Genomic DNA, 20,483 nt, shown 5'->3' on the forward strand with positions numbered 1-20,483 from the left:
AATTTCATGTATACCCCACAAATTATTTGAAATTACAAATTTCTCCCTCTAAAATTCATTTATACATATTTACCCATTTATTTATTCTTCTATTAAAATTCATTTTAAATTTATGAAGTACCCATTTTATCTTTCATTAAAAAAAACTAATAGCTTGTTTAAAAAAATGTAAGTATTTTAATTGATTTCAATGAGGTTGTTTGGTAAGGGTATTAGAATTTAATTTTAATCCACGTTGTAATTTTGTTCAGTTGTCTTAAAGAGGCTTAATTCAGGATTAGATATGCCTTAAGTCTAAGACAGAGAATTAAGATTTCAGGTATAAGATTAAAACTTTCCTCAAATCTGATGTAATATTATTATTACCTAAGAGAAAAAACAAAAACAATAAAGAGAAATGGATGACAACATGGGAATGATGAGAGCATACATCATCACCATAATATATATTGTCAAGTGGATGAATACAAATTCAAAACAAGAAAGTTCTTATTATTGTTTAAATTGGATTCGGTCATGGCATTTTAGGTACCGAAAGTACCCATTACGCAACTAGTGTTAAATAACCAGTGGCATCTCCATCAGTAAATAAACTTTGGATTAATTTTCTCAGTTAAATTAGAAAAGTATTCATCCAAAATCTTACAAGATAAACTTTATCAAGATGTTGGTCCCACTTATATCACCATTAACTGTAATACAAGTATTCACCTATGTTCAATATAGTCCAGATCTTCTAAAGTAACCCAATTTTTAAGTTTAGATATGGACCATCAGATTTGATCGCACCGTTGGATTTAAGAGGCCGGGTGCTCCCCTCGAACTGGATTGGTCTGGATTTGAATCAGACAGTCCGGATCTAAACTAAAAAAATTGAGTTACTTTAGGGGATCAGGACCCATTCAATAGGGAGGGGTAGCACCAACCAATTAATCAGAAATAATCGATCATAATCAGTTATAATCGGCTGATTAGTCAAAATCCGTGACAATTTGATCGTCGCCAACAGCTAATCAGTTGATTAATCGACCTAAACGGTAACTTATTTACAACACTGGTATAATAAATCAACAATTATTTCAATAGAGTGCATCTTTGAGGGCAACAACATCACCCAAAAAAAATACAATTATTCATTTAATATTACAACTAATCAGATGCTCCATATGATATATTATCACTAAAGATATTGTGGTGGTCAATTAACATGCGAAATCTGGACAAGTTTTTTATAGTGGGCTCTGCAACTTTTGAAGATTCCCAAATTATTTGTAATATTCTCTTTTAAACAAGCAAGATTTTCATACTTCATTGAATCCATAAGACCATAACAAGTGAAAAGCATCCAACTGATGATTAAGTCTAGTATCTAGTATTTGTTTAAACTGACACTTGTTTAAAAAGAACACTTCATAGAGACAGCAATACTAAATAATGAATTAAATGATGTGATGTTTTCTGACGTCCTCCCAAAAAAGTCAAGAAGAATTAAAGAGGGGGAGAAAGCTAGAAGCGAATATTTGGAGGTGACATGTCTCAGCCTTGTGTGTTTTCCAGAGTATTTGATATAAAGAGTGAGGGGTTCTTTGCAAAGTGTGACACTGTCCGTGCTATGAATATATACTTATAGATCAAATTTTACTATTTATTAGGGTGCGTTTGGATGCTCAGAGAATAAAGCTATTCTCAGAGCAGAGCCATCCAAACGTGAAACTAAAATTAAGAATAGCGTAGGAATAGCTCTATTCCGCTATTCCGTGAAAACGTTGGGTTAGCGATTTAGCACCCATTGGGGTTAGCGATTTAGCACCCGCTGGCCTTTGCTATTCCTAACATACAATCCAAACAACATTTCTACTAATTCAGAATAGCCAAAGTTAGTGCTATTCTTGAATCTCTTGGGTTAGCACTATTCTCAATCACTAACCCAAAAATCACTATTCTTACACTAATCCTTGCACGATCCAAACGCATAGATAAAAAAAACCTTATCAAAATATTTTGAATTATTCAAAACTCAAAAAGTAATGATTTTCTATCTATTTTAAAAAATAGTAAAACAATTCTAAAAAAATAAAAAAATTTGGTCTCCATATCTTCATACATTGAGCAATTCAGATCAATTGTTTGGACTTTAAAAACGGAGATATGGATACAAAGCATGGACCGATCCGCACTTTGCAAAGTACCGTAGCCTCACTCTTGATATAAATATCAATTAGCAAAGGAGACATGTTTGGTGTTTCGTCTTTTTGAGGGTACCAAACAAATTTCACCATAGAACTGTTAACAAAGCAGGCTTTAACATATAAAACAAGCAGAGATCAGCCCAACTAGTAAAATATGATTCCAAAGACATATAATTGAACAAGATATGTGCAAAGGGCAGTATGCTGTTTGTACCTGTAGCTGGTACGATGAACCCTGGTAAGAATCAAACAACTTTTTCTCTCTTGAGAAAATTTTCACTCAGTTATTTTTATTCCTAACTTGTCAAACTCGGTAAATTCAGATATGAGTATGAACCAGCTCCACACTTCAAAAGTAAGTCGTTACATCATTTATCAAAAATACAAAATCAAAATTGAAGTTTCAAATAACTTCACCTCGTCAAGAGGTGTCAGAATCTAAAGCCTTGAGACCCTGGGCCATGGCCCGCTGTCTGTTCTGTGCATGCCTCTCTACTGCCACAAAATACAAACCTGACAAAACAAATCATAAATTCAATTATTACTCTTGTACAGGTAACAGAAATGATTTGGTGAACTAATTAGAATTTATTTCGAACTTAGGCTCTAGTGACATTACAGTGCACATGCCAGGTGCTGTGCTGGTATTCTGGTAGCGTACTAGTAAGGTAGATTGGTTATGGATTTTGAGTTTATCGGAGGAAGTATGGGATCGGTAGTGGGTGAAGTGATGCTTTCTGGCAAAAGGTACTGCACAGGCTTTACAATTTGTAAGAAAGATCCCTTGGTGAGAATTCAAAAGAATAATAGTGCCATTGCAAAAAACTAGAATAAATAAATTGGTTCTATTATTGATGTGAACGCCGAGTAAAGTTGCTTAAAATAGACTAAATAACTAATAAATTGCTTTATTATAAAAGATGGTAAACAGAAAGAGGTACATACTAACAGCAGTGCCAATAGCACAACACCAAAGGATCTTTTGGGACCATCTCTCCCCCACCACTCCTCGTGACCCTACCATTTCAAACCCTATAATTGGAATATAAGTAGTGAAAATTTGGGTGAAAATTAGCTCTGCATACTAAATCAAAGTTTAAGGAAAAATATCAGAGGGTAAGATAAATATCAGTCATACAAAGCGAAATTGAATGAACTACTATTAGTTTTTATCGAGGTATCAGAATCTCAGGATTTAGAAAATGACTAAAATATTATTACTTAAACTGAGTAGTCTTAGTAGAATCCTGACACAGAGTCTTAAAAGTACATAAAAAAAATCATACAATCCTGATCCAAAAGAGGATTTCATCAACCAAATCTTTCAATGGTAATGTGTTACATATATGTCCATGTAAATAGCATTCAAAAATGTATGTGCATGTGGACAAAACATAGTGCATTTAATTTTTTACTTACATGATGCTCCTACAAGATAAACACAATATGAAATTAAAGTATATTTAGGTAGATTTACAAAAAATATATGCTTCACTATAAGCTAATAAATCAAAACCAATTTGGACAGAAATACTTAATCATCACCTTGTTCATAGAACTCATGACTCTTGATCTGATTCTACAATCTAAGTATGATCCAAGTAACGGCTTTATAACCAAGTTGAAACTGGTACTGAACTGTAACAGTCGTATGATCCAAGTAACAGGTTTATAACTGAGTTGAAACTGTACTGAACTGTACCACTTGTGTGCACCAAGTAATGGGTTTATAACCGACTTGAAACTGGTACTGAACTGTACCAGTCGTGTGTGCCAAGTAAAGGGTTTATAACCGAGTTGAAACTGGTACTGAACTGTACCAGTCGCGTGAGCCAAGTAACGGGTTTATAAGTGAGTTGAAACTAATACTGAACTGTACCAATGGTGTGCACCAAGTAACGGGTTTATAACCGGGTTGAAACTGGTAGTCAGTGGCGAGGCTAGGGTTTGAGCTAGGGGTGGGCAAAAACCGGAATCGGGTTCGAATAAATTAACGAGTTTGGGTTCAGGTTCAGGTTCGGGTTCGGGTTCGGGTTCTATGTAATTCACCGAATCAATCTATTCAATCTATTTACCGAATCAATCTATTCAAGCAATTTACCGAAGTTCAAACCTATTCAATAATTCAATTAAACTATCAAAGTTCAAACCTATTCAACCAATTTACAGCCGTACAGGCGTCAGGCGGGCACAGTGGCGAACAGTGGCGGAGCTGCGGAGAGCCGGAGACGACGGTCCCTACTCGGTTACTTCCCTTTCTTCTTCGCGCAGGCGCCGCACGGCCAGCGGGGTCGTCGTTCTTTTTTTCTTTTTTTTTTTCTTTTCTTTTCTCGCGTCGCGTAGAATGACTCTGGCTCTGGCAGAGGATTTTTTTTTTCTTTTCTTCGCGTCGCGGCCCATATTTTTTTTTTTGCGGAGAGCGGCTTCCTCTGGCTCTGGCCTCTAGCGGCCCATATATATTTTTTTTTTCAGGTGGATTATGGGTTATGGCCTATGGGCTTTGGGCTCTGGCTGGGGTAGGCAACCCAATAAGTAAGCCCAGTCTATAAAAATAAAAAAATTTCCAGTGTTGGATCCGGATCCCCTAAAGGAACTCAATTTTTGGGCTTGGAATCGGGACCGTCCAATTCGAATCCTTCGTTCGGAATTGCTTTGAGATTAGAACTCATCTCTCGGGATGCGTGCACTTCACTTCAGATAGATTATCACGGATTCAAATCGAATGGTCCAGATTTAAAATCCAATCTTTGAGTTCCTTCACTGGATTTGAACTGGGTAAGTGTCTACGCCTGTGACCATGTAGCCTCGCCTCTGACTGGTACTAAACTGTACCAGTCGTGTGTGCCAAGTAAAGGGTTTATAACTGAGTCAAAACTGGTACTGTACCAGTTGTGTGCATATCTTCTGAGGCATCTCAAAATCTAACTTGTAAATGCTAAATTCGGATATAACAATACTTCTAAGCTACCATTAGGTATGAACTCCAACTAAATTCTATCAGCAACCCGTAGGCCGCAGCCCACAATCGGATTATCTAACGATTTCCCTAACCGACTGGCTGTGTTTTGGATTTGGGCGAAAGAATACTTGAATCGAAAGAGACTCACCGATTGAGTTACGCAGATTCTTCCTTCTAGTTTGTTGTCATCTACTGATTCTTCGTCAGATTTCAAATTAACCGATTCTTCAAAGTTTATGTGATTGATTATGATCGGAAGAGAGATTTGGGGTAGAGGGAAGGGAACACTTATTTCCAATTTGGGGTAGAGGGACGGGGTCTGGATTCCCTTGGCGAATTCGCATCCTCTGAGATATATTTGAGTCCGGTTCCCCCTCATATTTTGCTGTTCTGCTGATCTGCTGCGTCAAAATCCCTTATGGAAAATTCTATTAGTCAAATTTTAACCCATTTAACTCCTCGAACAACCCGCTACATTTTGTACTGTATGAAATTGGATACTGAATAGGTTTAATTATGGGGCCGCCGATTATTAAACATCCGTGTGGGATCGAGCCCACTGGATTTGGCTTCTCTCGTTGAAATTCGACATTATTGAGCGAATAATAAATATATAAATATTTAATAATGGCTTCCGTCTAGGGGTGAAAACGGAGCGGATACGGAGCGGATAATGCTAATATCATATCCGCATCTGTCGGATAATGAGCGGATACGGATACGGATACGGATAGTAAACGGATATCAAAATTCAAAACCAAATCCGCCTTAAACGGATACGGATACGGAACGGATAGTCCACGGATACGGATTCGAATACGGATATAAAACGAATAATGGTCGGATAATTAAGATATATGAACTTCTAAAATACAAATATTAATTAAAACATTAAATATAAATATTAATGAACTTATAAGAGATGAAAGATAATATATTCATATAATATATATATATCAAATAAGTGTATGGTAACAAAAGATATTGTGGTGTAGTGTTTTGAAGCTTGGTCTTAAGGCATTGAGATGGGAGGACATGGGTTCAAATCCCACCTATAGCAAATATTTATTCCTCTTTTATATGGGTTTGGCCAAATTATCCGAATCCGGATAATCCGGATATCCGCTCCGTTTAGGACTCCGAATCCGTATCCGTATCCGGATCTTTTATGGATTTCCGAAAATTATCCGAATCCGTATCCGGGAATTATCCGAATCCGGATTATCCGGATTCGGATTATATCCGGATACGGAGCGGATATCCGCCGGATAATCCGGCTCCGTTTTCACCCCTACTTCCGTCCTCTTCCAAATATAAATTTCTAACTTTATAATAGGATTTATTCTTTTATTGTTTTTTTTCTTTCTTTAACATTGATATCAATTAATATCCAACCTGAGTTACATCCAAATCCAATTTGTATACAAACAAAAATTAGGGATTTAATATCTTCTTCCTGCAATCTAGAGGGATTTAATACAGAAAGGTTTTCAAAATTTTGTTTCCATTTAAAATTATAAGTCCCCAATTTTGACAGGAAAAAATAATCTTTTGCATTTAGAAAATATACAATCATAGTCTGGGAAACCTCGGAAATAAATGAAATTAAATCCATCCAATCAAATTGACATTAACCATTCAAATAAAATTAAGGGTTAATTTTTTTAAATACCCTTCAATTCATTGTCAGTTTCTTATTTCTCCCTTAAGTCATGCATGTATCAAATTTACCATTCAACTCTTTCATCTCTTCAGAATAGTTGAAAGGGTATAAACACAAAAAAATTATTGATGTAGTTGTGTTGTAATAGGAATAGTTGTTGTAATCAAGTTTATTAATATAATCTTGGTAGCCCCTACTAAGTTTTCAAAAAAAAAAAACTCTTTCATCTCTTTCTTATATATTTACCCTTAAAAAAGTAATTAATATTATATAAAAAAATGTTCCATCTATGATTTTTGTTTAGTTTAAAAGCAATTAATCAAAATATCCTCAATAAAAAAAGACAAGAAAAATTTCAATCCTGCCATATTAGGATACTTCTACATCTCTTCCTCTTCCTTCTCATTTGGTGAAAAAACAACATATAAATAAATGAAAGAGGTCTCTCTCTGGCGACTTTCTTCTACCAAACGGACAACCTAAAAAAATCAATGTTGACCCAAATTGCTGCAAATACTTTTACTCGAAATCAATTGGTCAGAGGTAAATGATTACAATTAGAATCCTTGCGGCTTGCAAGGTTGGCATCTGATTGGCTGATCTCGCCTACCTTCAATTTTCGTTGTTCATCCATCTCATTATTTCAAATTCCAAAAATTCATTTGGAAATATTCCTATTCACTGGAAAACATTTTTTTTAGAAACAAAAAGATTGAAAAACAAATAAAAAATACAATGTCAAAAGTTAGTTGAATCTGTAGCACGAAATAAATAGAATAGACTAAAAAAAAAAGAAAAGAAAAAACGTTTTTGAAAGCTTCACAAATTTTGAAATTAATAGAATAGACTACTAGATTCGCAACTCAGGTGGTGTCTTCTTTCTCCCTCATCTCTTTTTTCTAGTCCTAGTTGAACTAGTATAGATAGTAATTCATGAGGCTGATATGTAAAATTTGGTCTCCAAACACATTTTAATATAGAGATCAACTTGAACGGTTCGGATCGACATTTTGAACTTTGAAAATTAAAAAAAAACTTAGTTACATGGAACCTCAGAAACAATCAATTTAATATTAGCCAACCTCTACACACACACACATATACATATACATATACATAGATACATATATACATACATACATCCATACATATATACATACACATATATACACACATATATATGAGTAAGGCTACCATGCATGCTTTTCAAATTAAAGTGTGTGTCTTAATTTACGCTCATATTCATAGTTTCAAAGTTCAAATAGTCAATCCGAATTTCTCAACATGTTCTTCGTATTGAAATGTGCTTGGAGACCAAATTTTATATTTTTTTGGAAAATTTTTACTATTTTTTTTAGAATTTTTCAAAATCAGTATTTTTCTGAATTTATTATTATTATTTTATATAAAAAAAAGAAGAAGATAAAGTGTCTATAACTTTCTAATTATCAATGACGAGAGTTCCACTGCTTCAATTTTACGTGCCTCGCTTCCAAATCTGAACCGCACATCAACTAAATTGATCAATGAACTGGATTAGAGCTGTAATTAAAACAATAATTTTACAAATTCTTCTGGATCATGCTTATTTTTATTTATTTTTTTTTAAAAAAAGCAAGGGGCATACAAAGCAATATATACATGAGCAATTTTTCCTTAGTAAGCCTAAAGTGCACTTTTTTCACCTGTTCTATGTAATAAGTTATAACAGCCTAATGACTTTAGCATTATCCAAATGTGTGCCTACACTTAAACTGAGATGATCTGTAACTCTATTAATTTTATTTCTAAACTATTATTTAAAAATTACTAAACTATTATTTTAGAAGAATGGATATGCAATTGATTTTATTTTTCTTTAAGCAAATAAACTAATAATTGATAATTTTCTGGGCAATATACTTGTCTTATTTTTTTTTTCTTATTCTTTAATTTTCTGGGCAGTATTCGTGAGGGAAAAAACACATTTATGACAGTACGCTCTCGCGAAAAGTACTGTCACGAATAGAAAAAACATAACAATGATGGTACTCCGTCGCAAAAAGTCACTTTGTACCCTCGCGAATACTGTCTCATTGTTGTTGTATAATTTGTCGATGATCTGACACCTGTTTTGCCAGTAATTTGTTGCCTCTGTTAAGACACTAGCTTGTTTCTGGCATTGGTACCAGTTGGTACCAGTCCTTATCCTTGATTATGGTTGCTTGAAAAGAGTTTTGGCACCTTGCGACACTGGTACCAGTGATCCTCCGTGTACTGGTATGTAATCCTTTTTTGGCCATAAATTATTTTGTTCATTAATGTAATTTAGACGTTGTTGCAGTTATGAACGTAGATGTAATTTGAGTTATCCAAAATTATCATAAAAAGGTTATAAAATCCTGATCCAAATTAAAGAGGATTTCATCAACCAAATCTTTTGATGGTAATTTTTTACATATATGTTCATGTAAATAGCATTCAAATTAAAATGTATGTGCATGTAGAACATAATCTATTTGATCTTTTGCTTAAATGATGCTCTTGAAATTTATGTGATTCATGATTGGAAGAGAGATTTGGGGGAATGAGGCCGAAAGTAACATAAATTTTGAGTTTACATGCGGACCGTCGGGTCAGAGAAGCAATGCACTGCTTGACTTTAATAATCGTGCCAAAACAGATTGGACGGTCCGGATCTAAACTCACCATATGGGCTATTTTACACCTAACCGAGTAAAAATCAATTCGGAGCCTATTTGGATTATAACCGAGTAACATAAATTTTTGGGCCGGGTATTTAGAGTTTCGTTGGGCCTAAAATAACCTTTTTTCAATTTAATCGGCTTAGAAGCTGTACATAGACTAAATACATAATTTTTTTTTTTTTTAATATTTGTGAAATAAAAAGGTTCCTTGTGAATTGTGATAGCTGTACAGGACAAGTACATGTACGCATGTTTTAGAAATACAGAAAAAATAATTGTACATCTCTTTTTCTCTAGTTTATTTCTTCAATTATATATGGCCCTGTTCGGCAAACGATTGGAATAGAGGAATAGTGAGGAAAAGTAGAATTTGAAATAGACTTCAATTCTACACTATTCCGGTTTTGTTCGGTTAATGGTAGAAGAGTGGAATAGTGGAAGATCTTTGATAAACGAGCTAAATTTTCTTAAAAAAAACTAATTCTTCTATTCCACCTTTTTTATGAAATAAGGAATTGGCTCATAGAGGAATAGAGAAGGGACCAAAATGCAAAAGGCAGGAATTTGACTACAAAAGTTTAAATTCAATTCCACTATTCTCAATTCCTCAATTCCACTCACTTCTTCTCTTATTCGCAGGAATATAAAATCTTTTTCACTATATTCCTCTATTTTACTCTTGCTGAACGTGCCTATAAGTTTCAAAAAAATTACATAAATAAATTGAGAAAATATTATAAGATCTTGTTGGATCTAAGGAGGAAAATCTCAAAGCAATAGTTATTATACCTCATGTTTGATATAGCACAGAAAAATTACTTTATAAAAATCAACCGTGTATAGTTTCCACAATATATACAATTCCCTTGTAGCAATCGTGTATCTAAGTAATCCTTATACATGGTTATTATAATTATGTATAAATCACTTGTTTTACCGTTTTTTTTTTTTTTTTAAGATCTGACACAGTTCCTTTTTGTAGAACCTTGTATGTAAATTGTATATAGACACGGTTCCACAAGTCGCCTTTTCTGTAGTATTGATTGCGAAGTTATTGTAAGTTGCTTTTATAATGGTGCTCTAATTAAGAAGGGATAATTTTGGATTAATTATCTTGGTGACAATTTCAATTCTTGCACACTTAAAAATAGTGTTTTGTACACAATCCGAAAATAAGTGGCTGGAGTATAGTGTGCTTCAATGAATGCATGTCTAAACACCAAAAAAAAAAAAGTGTAGCTATTAAAGCTAAAGACCAAAGCCACAGCATGACGGTTATATATAGCTGCAGTCGTAAAGTCACAATTTTTTTTGTTTTTCTTCTAATTTTCTGATGTTTGGTAGCTACTGAGAGTCTAAATAAAAGGAGAGGAATATCACTGTTTGTTACTAACAAGGATCCATGATACATATGGGAAGTATTGTATATATGTACTTCACTACTGAAATTGTTTTTGGCAACAAAATAATTTATTTGACCAAAAGATATATCCTAATTACTTCTAATATTATTAGAACGCAAATTGGCTTGGAGATTTTGAAACGCCAAATATTAATAATATAAACTTGGTCAACAACTAGGCCAGGGAACTTAGTTTTCTCTTGTATTAGATTGTTGAGTGATCTGCTGAGGTTATCTGTACATGCTACATTCTCTGTAAGTATTTAATAATATCTTTGAAATCAATAACAATTTCGTATATTTATTGTTTCTCTTAGTTAATTATATACTTGATTTGTAGTAGATGCATCAGAATAATTGTATTAGACTAAATATAGCTTTATTCAGTTATTCAACGCATGTGTCATTTCAATTTTCTATTACAAATTTAAAAAGTTTCAGAGCTAAAAACCAAAGAAAGAAGAAAACATAGTTTACAAAAAAGAAAAGAAAATGAAGAACTTATAACGGGCAAATGTAATCTTAATTTTCATATATTGAAAAATTACAATAATATTACACTATCAATTTTCACCGCAACGTGTAAGTACATACATAGTAGAACAAACGTGTGTTGATTACTACACTTTATCTTCAGTAATAACCAATGAAAATTTAGAATGCATTGCATTGACAAAATTTAAACACAAATACCATATATTACACAATTAAAGCAAATCAAGCAAAGCGATAAGCAAACCAAGTGTTTCATACGTTTAATATATAGATGCTCATCTTGCTGGTCAGGTCAAATAGCAACGGAACGTAGAACAATGGTCTCGATGCTAAGGCCGGGTCCAAAGCCGAGAAGCACCCCATATTCAAGTCCTCCACCGGTGGTTAACTTTCCTTCCTTAACCGATTCCTTCCGCAACTCATCTAGAATAAACAGGACTGTCGGGCTCGACATGTTTCCATATTCACTTAGGACCTTCCTTGACAGGAGCAATTTATCCTTGTCGAGCTTGAGTTTTGCCTCTACTTGATTCAAAATTGCAGGGCCCCCTGGATGAGAAACCCAGAAAAGGGAATTCCAATCTGTAATGCCTAGTGATGAAAATGCTTCGATAAGACAACCTTCGATGTTTGCAGATATGTGTTTCGGTATTGTAGGCGACAAAATGATGAGGTTTCCTACCTCGCGAAGTTGCATCCCGAGCTCGTCCATTGTGTTTAGAATTAGTGTCTCTCTTGCAGACACAATTTCATACAGTGGACGTTCAACTTCCAAATCTGGATCAGCACCGACTACAACCGCAGCAGCACCGTCAGCAAACAATGCTGTGGAAACAAGGAAATCAGAATAGGCTTCATCGGGACCACGGTATGCATGGAGGATGTTCTCAGAAGTGATGATAAGGATACGTGCACCTCGGTTGTTCTCAGCAAGGTCCTTGGACAGACGTAGAGTAGTTGCACCGGCATGACATCCTTGGTAGTAAAGCATGTAGCGCTTGACAGTTCGGGACAGGCCAAGAAGATGTACGAGTCTGGCATCAGCACCGGGGCAGTCAGCGCCGCTATTAGTGGCAACGATAAGGTGGGTGATCTTAGAAACAGGCTGGCCCCACTCCTTGATGGCTGCCAGAGCTGCCTTTTGTCCCAGCTTGGGCACTTCCTCTACTAGAATATCAAGTCGGTCATCAAGAGATGGTTCCATGCATGCTGCAATATTTGGGTGTTCTTTCAATATCTCCTCTGTTCCACAAATGTATTTGCTTTGAATTGTGGTCGCCTTGGCTGGAGTAAATAAATTAAAAAAAAAGAAACAGAGAGTAAATGGGCAGAGCAGAAAACGATTCTTTAATTATATTTTCTTCTTTTATGCTTATTTAATTACTTTTATTGAAGTCTACATATTAATTTATAAAATTTTCATAACCTTGTTTTAACCATTAATTCCAATTGCTGAATTAGAGATGCTCTAATCAAACAAGCACTTGTAGTCTTGTACACATATATAAAACACATATATAAAACTAGACAAATGGAACAATTACGTACAGGCTATGGTGCATAGATACTGTAACATCCCGTTAATATATATATATTTCTTTAGATTTATATATAATTATTATAAAACATAAATGTTGAATTGTAAAAATCCAAAAAAAAAGAGAGAATGTCAACGTGGCACTATGGCCCGTAGCAAAATGCATATTTGAACACTCCATTTTCCACTTTCTTAATAACTATTTATCATCTATAATGTTTCTACCATTATGTGTAAAATTAGAAGAATGTGATAAAAACCGAAGGGCAAAACGAGAGAGAGAATAGAGAAATAAACTTTTGTAAATATTTTGATAATAACTAATATTCGATTTCAAGTTCGATTGGAACTCCGATTACGTCACTTTGATTGTGATCAGTCGTTGCAATTTGATTTGAATTTATGGTTTGTTCGCTATTAGATAATCAGACTTCTCTATAATCGGTGTTTTCGAGTAACATAGCGTACATTTACATATATAGTAAATGAAATATATAAAAATTTAATGACCACTTACAAATTTTGACGAACTTTTTCTTGAGCTCAGTTAGGTGCTCTGTGTTGGTGATTTTGAAGTAACGGTCATTCATATAATCTACAGACAACTTTTGGGGTGGAACTGCAGTGCCTACTGCAAGGACAGTAGCAAAACCTTCAGACCGTTGCTGCACAAGATCCATGATCAAAACCTACCTCTTTTTTGATAGCTTTATGATTTGGATATATATTTTGCTAGAACTGCTTAAGAAATTAGAGAGGTTTTGGTACTTGTGCAAGAAAGACAAGGAGATGGAAAGCTTTAAATAGAGGGATTAGTATGGGAGAAGTCAGCATATCATATTAATTGTTTTTAAATTAAATACATTAAAAAAATGCTTTCCAGTTAATTACATATTATAGTGATTCTTGCATGACTTGAATTAATGAATTAATCTTCTTCCTATTTCCTCTCAGTCATTCAACATTAACTTTTTATGGGTATATATCCCTCTTTTATATATGTTAGTATTGTTCCTTGAACACTACTAGAATAATCGTTTTTTGCATGCCCAGCACCAGTTTGTTGCATGGTAGAGACGGCTCATGCAAAAGAAACGACGTTTGTTGACTTTTTAATCTTGTTGCATGCGAATCCCCATGTAACAGGTATCGCATGCAATTGTCTAAAGTGCAACCATGCAACTGTGTGATGTTCAGTCATGCAAATAAGTTTTGAAGGTCAGATATTATAATTAATTCGAGGTCCATGCAACAACTCAACTCCATGGCCATGCAACTACTTAAAACTTAGTAGATATTATATTTAATTAAAGGTCCATGCAACTACTTAACAGTATGGCCATGCAACTGCTTAACCCCATGTTTATATTATATTTTATTGAATGTCCTTATAAATAATCCACTATCATTCGCATGTAAATAGTCTGGACTAAAAGTTCCAAATTTTTGCATGAGATTAGCCATGCAATAGTTTATTCACTGGAGACAGATTCAATTCTGTTTATTTGATATCTCATTTTCAATGAAGCTTTTAATTAAAATTTAGAACATCACGAATAATAGAAGTATATAAGAATTTAATACTTTAAAGTTACAAATCTAAGTGATTTTAATAGTAGGGTACATGGGTTAGGTGCATGGTCCCACCTCTCAATTGATGGTAGTCACTTCTAACAACTTCAGATAAAAATCCAAGTGATTTTAATGTTACAAATCTGACAGGATGATCTCACATCTCAACCTTCTCAAGAAGTACCCTCACAGCTGGAAATGGAATTCAATCATGTAAGTACCTTCATAATGTTGGTTGAACAATGCACTTATTTAAGTTATTTTGTTGCATCAACTGCATCATTTGAAAAACAAGCTCAATGTAATTTGGTCCCCTTAATTGGTAATAGTATTGTTTCTTAAATAATAATAAGTTGTTTAGAGGCTTCAACTGCATAAATAATTGTTATAACAATAACATGTTCTAATATAATAATTTGATATACATAGGATGCTGTTGGTTCTATACAACCAAATCAGGGGCCTTTCCAAGCATTGCTGAGTTCTCAAAATGTACAAGAAATTGCCGGACATGATGCCGCAATGTCCGATTGGTTGGCCAATCAACCTTCAACATGAAGCAGAGAGGTCTAGTGTGGTTGGCAATATTAATGGGAAAACAATTTGGTAATTTTTTGAGTATATTTTTGCAAACTCAGTGGGGGTTTGTTTTATTTTGTTAATGCTTGAAAGGTGGGTATATTTTGGTTATACATAGAAGTTACTCTTCTTATCTTGGTAGTTGTTTGAAAGGTGTTGTTTTACTACCTTTATAATGTTGGAAAAATGTATGATGATTATAGTATTTTGGTTATATATCAAAGTTCATTACTCTTCTTATCTTGTTAGTTGTTTTCTATGTATGTACTATTCTTTGTGTTTTATGTAAATCTTGTTGAATGATAATCTGGGAATTGGTAAACAGTACTAGGTTGGTACCAGATTGGTACAGGGAGGGAGGATTGTAAAATTGGATTATGCTTTATTGCCTCAAGGTGGCCAGCTTTAGACGTCGGATTTTCCACGCAAATAGTGGTAATTTACATTACTGCAAAAAGTGCAAATCATGTCCTTACATATAGTCAGCCATGTAATAACTACATATTAAATCATCTTCCCATGCAAAATAAATATATGGGGCCCACGTTAACTAGACTTGCAAATAGTCTAGTGGGTCCCGCATTCCCTTGCCATGCAAATGCTATGGTGGGACCCACGTCTGCTTACCTTGCAAATAGTACAATGGGACCCACACTCTCTTCTCTTGCAAATACTCCAAACTGGGTCAACTCTCGAAGTATTAGCATAGCTAGTTATTGCATGCCAAGGCTCATGTAACAAACTTATTGCATGGCTGCCCTTGTAAATACTGACTATTTGTATGGAGGGTATTTGCATGGTTATACTTGCATGCCTAAGGTCATGCAAAAAGCCATTTCGAGGCTTGTTGCATGCCAAAGGCCATGCAACAAGCCATTTTTGTTGTCATGCAATAAACGATTATTCTAGTAGTTGAATTTTGCTCCGGAAAAAATATTTAAAAAAAAATTAAATTTTAAAATATAATAAATTTTATATAAATTATTTTGCATTCAGACATTTTTGGACACAAATATATATATTCTCTCGAACCTTATTAACATATATAATAGTAAACAATATGGAGCAAATTAAACTAGCATATATGTGCAAAATCTATCGGATTGACTTCAAATGATATATCTAGCTAGACCGTTGAAACTAATCTAACCGGGACCACTTTAAAATTCTGTAAACAGACACATGTAAATTTTTTTTTTCAAAATTTTTCTTTTCAAATGTGCATCTAGATGCCACATTCAATTATTTTGATTTCTATAAACCTTATCACATAACTTTGTACATAGTTTTGTTGAATATTGTAATAAACCGGTAAAAAAAATTCAAATTTTAATTTTTTTTTTAATTTTGTATCTAGATGCTTCATTCAATTTTTTGAATTCTATATATAACTCTGTAAACTTAATGTTTGTTATGTTTACAAGACTCAAAGAAACGGTTTACATGGTTTAAAGTGATCTCAGTTTAGTTTTTAGTTTTGAAAAGTCATTAAAGAACTTCTACAAGTAGTCCTAGTGGTCCTGATCAAAGTACTACAAGTGATCTAAGTGGTTTTGGTAGAAGCAGTTAGTTAGACTAGAGATTTTTTGGAGATCACACTATAATGAAAATCGCTAGTTTTGTAGAATTTATTGTATTAGTTTACATGATTGAGTATTAAAGTTTACAGAATTAATAGAGATATATAGATACTTGATTGGTGTTGGGGGACTGCGTGAAGGGACTGTACAAAATTGTTGTTAGTGACAGTTGAAATCGTGTTAGTTGACTTGGATGGATATTTCCTTTTCTCATATATATATATATATATATCAAACCAATAACACTATACAATTAATTAATAATGTTCTGTTACATATATTACAACCAGTAACGCTATATTAATTGCTAAGAGTGTCCTGGAATATTACAGATGAAAACTATCATTTTCATATTAATTATTTGTAGGTAATAAAGTCAACAATTAGATATTTTTTTCAGGAATATTAATACATCTGACTAACTTGTGCTTCATACCTGTCCTGTTTCCTGTTCAGGCATAAACAAAACTTAAACCTGAAGAATACAGGGAAGCAGCTAGTTACAGTATCATTCACCCATTGAAATATACTTTCCCCAGATATATTAAAGAAACGCTCCTAATTAATAAAGAAGCCACATTAATTGTCTTTATCTAGTAGGAAATTATGAATACAATCATCCCAAATAGTATGAGTATTGATCCTTGTGTTAATTCTAATATATATACGTACCCCTCTATATATTATACAGATTAAAACTAATTCTCTAATAGTCTACACATGCAGTAAGAACAGTGCTTAAAAAGATGATTGCAAGAATTTGCGTTTAGATAAATTAAATACACAACAGTAAAACTAGTGCATTAAAAATATATATATCTCTTTGACAGAAATATATATCATTGATCCAGATATATACTTTCCAAAGACATCAATCTTTAGATCATAAATAGTACCTAACCAAAGTTTTTGCCGCCAGGAATCAGTATCAAGATCATAAATAGCACTTAAATAAGGGTGGCACCTGCCAACTGCATGTACATGATCATGAGGTGAACAGAAGGTTTCAATAGCTAGAATAGCTTAACCAATTAAAACATGAAGTAGACCGTTTCATATTAAACGAAAATTTGAAATCATATAGTACTCAAATTATGTAATCATGGTTGGGTTCCGGATATATGCCGATTTTTTTTATTAATACCATTGTCAAAAAAAAAAAACATAAACAACCAGCAAATTATGGAGAATTCGAAAAATACCAGAGTCACTAATTTAATTTGATATTTTGAAATTGACCGTTTGAAATCCTCTAGATGCTAGCGAATTATAAATAGAATAAAACAAAATTAAACATGTTTTAATTAAATAACAAACCATATTTATATATGGAAGTCTTTGTAGAAACCTTATATATATGTAACATTTGGTACAGTTATTACTTCAATAGTGTAGAAACTTTAATTTTTAGCGTCTTTATTTTTTTAGATCTGGTATAGTTGGATTGTATTAATCTTATATATTAATTAGTACTATATAGATACTGTTCGGTAACCGGGTACAATGTATATATATATATATATATATATAGAGGAGGGATCTAATTACACTCTTTTTTGGTCACATCGAATTACATTCTTCATTTTCAAAGTTTTCAAATTCCAAATAGTCGATCCAAACTGTTCAACATAATGGATATGTTAAAATGTACTTGCAGATCAAATTTTATATTTTTTGAAATTATTTTTACTATTTATTAAGTATTTAACAAAATCGCTATATTCAGACCATTGAATTTTTGTAACCATCTTAATAAATAGTAAAGAAATTAAAAAAAAATATAAAATTTGATCTACAAGCACATTTTAACATATCCATCATTTTGAACGGTTTGGATCGACTGTTTGGACTTTGAAAACATAGTGTGTAATCCGGTATCACCAAAAAAGGGTGTAATTGGATCCCTCCTCACACACACACATATATATATATATATATAGAGAGAGAGAGAGAGATGGGCTATGGTGAATTGCAATGCATGGAGGGGTTTGTGCATTGGACCATAAATCTAAAATTAAAAATCCAAATGGCCGATCCAAACCGTTCATCTTGTTCTCCATATTAATATGTGCTTGGAGACCAAATTTTACATTTTTCTGAATTTTTTTACTATTTATTAAGTATTTTACAAAATTGTTGATCCAACGGTGGCTTAACAAAACAGTAAAATCAGCAGCCACCGTTGGATCAACAATTTTGTAAAATACTTAATAAATAGTAAACAAATTCAGAAAAATGTAAAATTTGGTCTCCAAGCACATATTAATATGGAGAACAAGATGAACGGTTTGGATCGGCCATTTGAATTTTTAATTTTAGATTTATGGTCCAATGCACAAACCCCTCCATGTATTGCAATGCACCATAGCCCATCTCTATATATATATATGAGTTAGGCTGGGGTGCTATGGATAGCATAGTGGCCTCCCATGCTACGGCTCAATATTCAAGTTTTCAAAATCCAAATGGTCGATCCGAACCGTTCATCTTATTCTCCATATTAATATCTGCTTGGAGACCAAATTTTATAATTTTCTGAATTTTTTTACTATTTATTAAGCCACTTTGAAAATCGCTAATCCAACGGTTTTACTGTTTTGTGCAGCCACCGTTGGATCAACAATTTTGTAAAATACTTAATAAATAGTAAAAAAATTCAGAAAAATGTAAAATTTGGTCTCCAAGCAGATATTAATATGGAGAATAAGATGAACGGTTCGGATCGACAGTTTGGATTTTGAAAACTCGAATATTGAGCCGTAGCATAGAGGCCTCTATGCTATCCATAGCACCCCAGCCTAACTCTATATATATATATATATATATAAATAGAGGTTGGCTAAGATCAAAGTGTTAGTTCCTGAGGTTTGGTGCTACCAATTCGTTTTTCAATTTTCAAAGTTAAAAACGTCGATTCGAACCGTTCATCTTGTTCTCCATATTAATATGTGCTTGGAGACCAAATTTTATATTTTTTCTGATTTTTTTTTCTATTTATTAAGCCACTTTGAAAATCGCTGATCCAACGGTGGCTTCTAATTTTAATGTTTTGTTAAGCCACCATTAAATCAGCGGTTTTCAAAGTGGCTTAATAAATAGTAAAAAAATTCAGAAAAATGTAAAATTTGGTCTCCAAGAACATTTTAATATAGAGATCAACTTGAATGGTTCGGATCGACGTTTTGAACTTTGAAAAATTGAAAAACGAATTGGTAGCACCAAACCTTAGGAACTACCACTTTGATCTTAGCCAATCTCTCTCTCTCTCTCTCTCTCTCTCTCTCTCTATATATATATATATATATATATCTTACTCCTTTCTATTTTTTTATGATTTATGAAATATGACAAAAAAATATCTTAAAACATTAGCAATTTTCTATTATTTAAGTCATTTTTTGCCATCTTTCATAAATCATATATAAAAAATAGTATTTCTTTTAAATAGTAAAAATTGGTATTTTACAAGTTTATTATATAACCAATTTATAGAGCTACTTAGATCGAAGTTTGAAATTTATATGATAGATTTTTTAGGCCGTAGAATGGAAAGCCTTATGTTATCCATAACACTTAAGCCTTACTCATCTAAAATTATATATATTATATATATTTCTCTTTCGAATTGTCTCTCTCCGGTTGAATTAAATCACAACTCTCCGATCGATAATTGACAACAATGTCGAGGCGAGGCATTTAGGGTTCTGGTATTTATTAGAAAGAAATAAAAAAAAAATACAATAATTGTTCTTCAAACTGGTACTTCATCATGTAGCAGCAAAGTTGTGCATTGGTTCTTTTCCAAAAATTGGGCATGAAT

At 33.2% G+C, this 20,483-nt stretch overlaps 2 protein-coding genes across 2 annotated transcripts; both read right to left on the bottom strand.

The window, feature by feature from the left end:
- Positions 1-2,443: 2,443 nt before the first annotated feature.
- LOC144549310 (HrpN-interacting protein from malus protein) lies at positions 2,444-5,527 on the bottom strand. The gene is made up of 4 exons (XM_078298027.1): positions 5,297-5,527; positions 4,365-4,629; positions 3,135-3,221; positions 2,444-2,702 (listed from the first exon to the last, which is right to left on the bottom strand). The coding sequence occupies exons 1-4, from the start codon at positions 5,525-5,527 to the stop codon at positions 2,611-2,613; spliced, it is 675 nt and encodes a 224-aa protein (XP_078154153.1). The 3' UTR covers positions 2,444-2,610.
- Positions 5,528-11,509: 5,982 nt separating this feature from the next.
- On the bottom strand, positions 11,510-13,704 carry LOC144549561 (stilbene synthase 4-like). Its single transcript, XM_078298335.1, has 2 exons — positions 13,450-13,704; positions 11,510-12,679 (listed from the first exon to the last, which is right to left on the bottom strand). The coding sequence occupies exons 1-2, from the start codon at positions 13,610-13,612 to the stop codon at positions 11,688-11,690; spliced, it is 1,155 nt and encodes a 384-aa protein (XP_078154461.1). The 5' UTR covers positions 13,613-13,704; the 3' UTR covers positions 11,510-11,687.
- Positions 13,705-20,483: the final 6,779 nt, after the last annotated feature.

The sequence above is a fragment of the Carex rostrata genome, chromosome 35 (assembly GCF_964058835.1).
Source record: "Carex rostrata chromosome 35, lpCarRost1.2, whole genome shotgun sequence".
Taxonomy (NCBI): Eukaryota; Viridiplantae; Streptophyta; class Magnoliopsida; order Poales; family Cyperaceae; genus Carex; species Carex rostrata.

What these genes read in the sequence shown, in the direction of transcription:
- LOC144549310 (XM_078298027.1), bottom strand. Translation starts at nt 5,527, where the DNA reads ATGAGGGGGAACCGGACTCAAATATATCTCAGAGGATGCGAATTCGCC. An exon ending in GAATCTGCGTAACTCAATCG is followed by an intron (nt 4,630 to 5,296) that starts GTGAGTCTCTTT and finishes GGGCCGCTAGAG; the next exon opens with GCCAGAGCCAGAGGAAGCCG. An exon ending in TGCTATTGGCACTGCTGTTA is followed by an intron (nt 2,703 to 3,134) that starts GTATGTACCTCT and finishes TTGTTTTGTCAG; the next exon opens with GTTTGTATTTTGTGGCAGTA.
- LOC144549561 (XM_078298335.1), bottom strand. Translation starts at nt 13,612, where the DNA reads ATGGATCTTGTGCAGCAACGGTCTGAAGGTTTTGCTACTGTCCTTGCA. An exon ending in GAAAAAGTTCGTCAAAATTT is followed by an intron (nt 12,680 to 13,449) that starts GTAAGTGGTCAT and finishes TATTTACTCCAG; the next exon opens with CCAAGGCGACCACAATTCAA.